This window comes from Sciurus carolinensis, chromosome 7 (assembly GCF_902686445.1).
Source record: "Sciurus carolinensis chromosome 7, mSciCar1.2, whole genome shotgun sequence".
Taxonomy (NCBI): Eukaryota; Metazoa; Chordata; class Mammalia; order Rodentia; family Sciuridae; genus Sciurus; species Sciurus carolinensis.
In genome coordinates this window covers 117812094-117819046 of record NC_062219.1, presented here as the reverse complement: position 1 = coordinate 117819046, position 6953 = coordinate 117812094, and the positions used below count along the sequence as shown (strand labels likewise).

General features: G+C 43.6%; 1 protein-coding gene across 2 annotated transcripts in view; it reads left to right on the top strand.

Moving 5' to 3' along the window:
- The first annotated feature begins 1116 nt into the window (after nt 1-1116).
- The window catches only part of Cmtr1 (cap methyltransferase 1), a 47807-nt gene continuing 41970 nt past the window's right edge, over nt 1117-6953 (top strand). The window contains exons 1-2 of one of the 2 annotated variants that reach the window (XM_047558488.1): nt 1117-1299; nt 3282-3413. In XM_047558488.1, coding sequence (XP_047414444.1) covers nt 3287-3413 — 127 coding nt within the window. In that variant the 5' untranslated portion in view covers nt 1117-1299; nt 3282-3286. The remainder of the gene's footprint in view (nt 1300-3281; nt 3414-6953) is intronic. The other variant, XM_047558487.1, reaches the window with a different exon arrangement.

The following is a 6953-nucleotide window of genomic DNA, read 5'->3' as shown; positions in this document are numbered from 1 at the left end:
GCCAGGCAATGAGGGGAAAAGTAGTGATCCAGGTAGAGAAATGAACTCGTAAAAATCATGATCTAATTGAGAAACTGCAAGAAGACCAGGATGGGACCACGCAGAAGTACAATGTACAACTGCAGACCCTTCTATTAAACTGGAGGATTTTATAGGCCACCCTCAGGATATTAGCTTTATCTTAATAGCAGTGGGGAGTCACTGAAAAGATTTAATCAGTCATATATATATGTGTGTGTGTCACTTTGGTTTTGTGGAGAATGCATTAGGAGGATCACAACTGGCAACAGACATGATGAATTGGAGATTACTGTAAAAATTCTGAGAGTGAGTACATGAATTGTGGTGCTAGAGAAGGAGAGGACAGATAAATTTGAGAAACAATTAGTAGGTAAACTCAATTAAGTGTACTGTAGGCTCTAGGGAATGAGGAAGAGCGAGACTCCTCAGATTTCTGGTTGAATGAACAGGGTGGTAATGCGAGTCACTGGTAAAAGAGCAGACATATGGGAAAAGAACGTAAGGTGAAATTTGAATTTACGAGGTTTAGGATGATGAGCTGACTGAGAATGTCCAACAGCCTTTGGGTTATGTTAGTCTAAAAATGGGAAAAGTGGTTTTGGGATGAGAGCCATCTGTGTCCATACAGTAAGATGCTCTAGGCAGCATTTCTTCCCTCCTCCTCCACCACCACCCAGGGCCTCGCGCATTCTAGGCAAGCACCCGCCCACTGAGCCACAGCTCAGACCCTGCCCTTCATTCAGCATGTTCAAGTCCCATACTCTGGATGTGGGTGATACAGCAGACAGGAACACTGGATTCTTGCCCTCAATGAGCTTACAGCCTTTGACTTTGCTCTTCATCTGTAAAGTGAAGATAATAATGAGATTAAGTGAGATTAGGAAATGTGCAGTCACCCAAGGACGCCCCTAGTTTTGCACTGGTTTCTCTCCCGGGCCTTCCCAGGCGGCTCTCCTGCGCAGGCGCCCAGCACCCAGGCTGGGGGTGGGGTGGGGCGGGCCCGAACCCGAGCGGCCTTTCGCAAGGCCAAGAAGGGGCCTGTTGCGGGGCGGGGCCGGCTGTCCCGTGACGTCATTAAGCTGCGCGGCCCGCAGGGCGGGACCCGAGCGCGACCGCGCGGCCGGCGGACCCGGGCTGACTTGTGGGGAAACGAAACTGAGGGAGGAGGTGGAGGCTCTGGCTGTGGCAGGTCCAGGCCCGGCGGCGGCGGCGGCGGCGGCGATACGTCGGCCTGATCCCCGCTCTCCGCTCCCTGGCAGCTCGCCCTCTCCCCTCTGCGTGAGTGCCGTCGCGCGGCCCGGGGGGAGCGAGCGGGCGGGCGCGCGGGCTCAGCATCCTTCTCTCCACTGCCGCCTCGGCCCCCACCCGCGCGGTTGTGACTCTCAGCCTTCTGGCCGCTTCTCTCTCCTCCCCTCCTCCCCAGCAACCTCCTGGAGCCCGAGTGCCACTGACAAGTCTCTGCGCACATATTTACGCACTCCACGTTATCTTGAAATGGAAAGACTGCCCCGGGAGATGGGAGCTCAGCGCTTTCCTCTGTGAATAGGGGTGGCAGTGCGAAACCGAGGCCCTGGGAGAGAAGACCACAGGGGGGATTTGAACCCCTTCGGTAGGGGAAGCAGCAGATAAAAGCAAGTCTCCTGCATTCAGTTAGAAGTTCCTGACCAGAGCACATTTTTCAGGGATGTGTAGGTTACTTGAACTGGGCACGAGTTAGATATGTGGCTGCCTCCTTTCGGGTCTCAGTCTTTTCCAGTGGAAAATGAGACGGTTGGATTAGGTGACTTGGAAAGCCCAAATCTAAGGTGATATGATTTGAGGAGGGACATCAGCCTCTGTTGCCTTTCACACAGTTTCTTCTCTTTTTCTTGCACCCACCCCAACATGGCACATTGAGTTTTCCGTGCTGCCCCATCTTCCCCTAAAATGATTTTAGAACCAGAGGAGTCTTTTTGCATTTGCTGTGACTAGTAGCAGGCCCTGTGATGGGCTTTCCTGTAGCTCACCTTGTGGGCCTTTGCAGAAGGATGAAAGTGGTTTAAAACGAAATGTGTCACAGCCTGGGCTTACTTTCTGTTTGCCTACACTGCTGTTCTTGCTTCCCCAGGATAGGCTTTGTCTATACCGGTTAAAAGGCTACCACCTTAGGAAGGATGTGATTGTGCTTTGGGTTGACTGACTCATCCTTGAAGAGAAGGGAAACATGTTATCCAGGGTTTTGTGAGGTTGGTGGTGAAGTTGCTGGAGTGATTGAGTGGCACTTCAGAATTTCATTGCTTTCTTGCTGTGGCCTCTGTGACCCATGCTATAAGCCCAGTCTTGTACTCTTGTAACTCCCCTTCCCCAAGGCTTGTAGCCCCAGTGGTTATCTACCCTGTTTGCTCCTGTTTTGAGTTCTTTCTCTTTTCCAAGTTCAATCAATCAATTGTAACTCACACAGTATTCACTACTTTTCCTTAAGATTTCAGTCTCATGAGCATTTCATTCAATCCCATTTTTCTCTCTCATGCTTACCTCTCATGTACCCATGGCATAGAAGATGGTGACATGGTGCTTGCTTCTTTCCATTCTTTTTTGGGGGAGATGGGTTCCTATTTTTAAAATTATTATTTTTGTACCTCACTCCAATAATATAGCCACCTCCAGTCCCAGTATCTCCCATGTCTCTTTCCTCCATTCTAAGCCAATGATTGCTCCTATTCCTTACTTTGGTTAAAAAATTTCCCAGTTCTTTCATTTTTTTCCAAACATGAAATAAACCAAAACCCAGTATTTGTATCATGTTATGTAATCTCATACTTGTTCTGGTAAAATGATAATGATTATGAAATATTCTGGGATATTCCATTACCCTGGAATTTTGGTTGATGATTAGTTATAATTCATTTCCAGTGTACATTGCCATGGATAGCCAATGTTGTATTGAAAGTGTAGAATTAACAGTTGCCCAAGGCCTTTCCCCCCTGTGTTTCATGGATTGATTCATGACTTTTTGGTATTTGATACCAGTGGTCCAGTTGCTTATGCATCTGTGAACACAACATTTTCCAGTAAAACTAATAAATATTATTGAAAACCAGAGCTTGGCTAGCATCCTTCCTAGACTGCATACTGAGGAAGAAGCTATTCAAGTGCTGGCACTGGAGGATATTTGGAATTGCCATATCTCATCTCATTGATGATTTATACTTTGGAATCCTTGTTCTGATTCTAGTGGCTCTAATCCAAGGGCAGCCGACTGACTGTATTTATGGTTGCAGTAACAATGAAGAGAACTGACCCAGAATGCACTGCCCCCATCAAGAAACAGAAAAAAAGAGTTGCAGAGCTTGCCCTGAACCTCAGCTCCACATCAGATGATGAACCTCCCTCCATCAATCATGCAGCAAAAGGTATGCCTATAATGGTCTGAGGCCACTGGCCATCTGGTTTTTTGAATCCCTTGTGCTTGGATTGAGCAGAATGTAGTCCACTCGCCTTTGGGGAAAATCAGAAAAATTCTTCAGAGAGATATTGGTCATAGAGTCTCTTCCATTCTGCCATTCTTCTACTAAGAGAAGAGAAGCTTGTTTTAAATTAAAAATTGGATTTTTTTCCCCCCATAAGTTCCTTAGTTTTGATGCTGGTCCTTCAATAGGTGGCACTCTTTTGCTGCTTTAAACCAGTTAGAAGTGGTGAGCATTAAGTGCTATGTGTTTTTAATAGCTATAATGATTCTGGGGCTCTTTTGTAGAGGAGGGGCTCTTTGGTGCAACTGTCTGGCCTAATTCTTAGGCTTTTGCACACAGTTTTCTCAATTCCTTCAGCAGTTGCAGTCAGAAGCACCCAGTGATAGTGGAACATCAGTATATTTGCTGTTGACATTAAACTCAAAGGATTTCACAGGTCTGATTGAAATTATCATTTTCCTTTGCCTGCTTTTTAGGGTTATAGACATTAACAGTTTCCACAGATGCTGTCTCAGAAATCATGAAGTGTCTAGGAGTTTGTTTCAAATACCAGACAATTAGAAGTAGCTCCATTCACATAAACTTTGACTTACCAGCTGTATTTGTTTCTTGAGATTGTTATAACAAAGCAACATACACTAAGTTGCTTAAAACAACAGAAATTCATTTTTCCACAGTTGTGGGGAAACTAGATGTCAAATCAAGGTGTCAACAGGGCCACATGATCCCTTGGAAGGGTCTTGGGAAGACCCTTTTTCCCTCTTATTGTTTTTGATGGTCACTGGGAATCCTTAGTGTTTCTCAGCTTGGGTGGCAGCTTAACTCCAGTCTCGGCCTCTTCCTTCCCTCTGTGTCTGTGTACAAATTTCCCTCTTTCTCTTCTTTTCCTCCTCCTTCCTTTTTTTTTTTTTTTTTTAATTCCTTCAGTACTAGGAATTGAACTCAGGGACACTGTATCACTAAGGTACCTCCCCAGCCCTTTTTATTTTTTTGAGACAGGCTTAAGTTGCTGAGTCTGACCTCAAACTCGTCATCATCCTACCTTAGTCTCCTAGGTAGACGGGAATATAGGCGTGTGCTGTGCAGGCAAATTTCCCTCTTCCTCCTCCTCTTCTTTTTTTAAATTTACCTTTTCTTATGAATCAGTCATTGGATTAGGACCTGCCCTATCTAGTTTATTTCATTTAACTTGATTGCATCTGCAGAGACCCTGTTTCCAAATAAGGTCACATTCACAAGCTCTGGGTGACACAATATTCAACCCCATACACCAGCAGGCTTGCATTTTGCATCCTCTGTTGGATCACTGGCAAACTGGAATGAAACTGGATAACAGACTGGTGACTGAAAGGGTGTGAAACTTCCTTGGAGGGTGGTAGGAAATAGTTTATTCACAAGTGTTAAACTCATTGGAGGGCAGTTACTTATCAGCTGTTACTAGGGAGCTGGTTCAGAGAAAGGCTTGACAGGTGGTACTGCTCATGGAACATTTGGTGCCACTATTATCCAGTTTGGATAAGAGACACTTATAAACCTTGTGTGTGGAGGTGTGTGCCTTTAAAGTCACAGTAGAGCTGGGTGTTGTAGTGCATGCCTGTAGTCCTGGCTACTTTTAGAGGCTGAGGCAGAAGGATCACTTGAGCTTGTGATATCAAGACCAACCTGGGCTATATAGTGAAGTCCTGTTTAAAAAAAAAAAAGGAAGAAGAAGTAGTAATGGTGAATTCCAAGGTAGGTGAGAAAGTCTGTAATTGGGGTTCTTAAGTGGGAAGACAAAAGCATATTGAGGACATTGTTTTTCAAAACTATCGAGGGAAGGGAATTTTGCTTTCTGCCCAGGATTTGAGCAACTTGGTGAAGATAGGTCTCTCTGGTATTGGGAGAGAGCCTACAAGGGAAAAAAGGAGAGTGTGTCTGAGGAATAAGTGATATTAAGGTAGTGGAGGTGTCTAGTTCTAAATGGATCTTGGGAGACATTTTCTCTCAAGTAACATGCCTTGAAGTAAGGAGAGAACTTCCAGGTGAAGGAAGGTAAGTGTTAGTGTTAAAAATCCTTTTAAGGAAATTCATCTGCTAGTCTGATATAAATTTTAAGCCTTTAAGAAATGTGACTGTGAATTAAGATCTCACCCACCATACACATATATGCTCCCTTTAATTTTATCAAATAGCTTTAACCTTTTTTGGAATCGGCACCATATGACACAGTTAGCATTGCCTATTGCTGTTATGTGCTCAGAATGAAATTCAGAGGTGACCAGTCCATTCTACGTGTCTGATCATAGGCCACTTACTCTTTTTTATTTGCAGAAAATGAGGCAGGAGGCAGAGGCAGATTTCCCCAGGTTAACTTACATTAAGTAGGGATAGCTCCAAATTGACAGAAAAACTTAGGACTAGGAAAGGAGGGAAAAGGGAGGTACTGGGGGATGAAATTAATCAAATTATTGTATGTGAGAATATGTCACAGTCCCACTATTTTGTATGATCATAATGCACCAACAAGATGTGTGTGTGTGTGTGTGTGTATGTGTGTGTGTGTGTGTATTTAGCACTAGAGTTAGCAAAATTGCTGTTTCTATGCTCCTCTCTGTCATGCCTGGCATAAAGTAAATGCTAAGTAAATGTTTACTGAATATATCTCTTTCAAGAAGCTTAAAATTCTTCACATCTTTCATTTTGCCTGTCTCTCCTCCAGTTTGCAGAGCATTTCTCTAAGCCCTTTGCATTTATATCATCTGTGTTCTGTATCAACTCCTCTGGAGAGTGCGCCTGGTAGTTTGCTGTCTCACTGGAAACGACATCTATGCTGAGATGTATGTGCAGCTTTTCTATTCAAGTCATTGGTTAAAGCAGGGGCCTTTCCCTTTGCTCCATCCACTTCTACTTGCACGTCCTATTCAAATAGATGATTGAAAAATGTTTTTTAGGGAGGACAATTAGAAAAACAAAAAACTAGTATTTACTATTTCTGTTCATCTGGGCCTTGTTTTATTCTTCCTTTGCTAGATCAGTTTGATCATTAATTATTAATGATGAGTACATCTATTAGTTTAATCAGTGTGTTTGTTTTTCATTATTCACAAGTTAGCTGTGTTGCCAGCTCAGTGACTTGACATTTGACTAGTGTAAAGAAAAAGAAGGTTGATGTTGTCATGCACACTATGGCATCAAGTTCTTTTGAGTATTCTAAGAGGAGTTTGAAGGTATTTTCAAGTGTAAATAAATTGGAAATTTGCAGTCAAATGACCTTTTAAAGTAAGGGAAGGCCAATGAGGCCATTTTGTTCTTTTTGTTTGTTTCTTATAGGAAACTGTGGTCTAGAGCCCCCCAGAATTTCCTTCTGTTCTTAGCTGTGCATCTAGTGTGGGCTCCTGGTTTTGTTTTTGGGTTTTTTTTTTTGGTGCTGGGAATTGAACCCATGGGTGTTTAACCACTGAGTCATATCACAGCCTTTTTTTTTTTTTTTTTTTTTAATTTTAG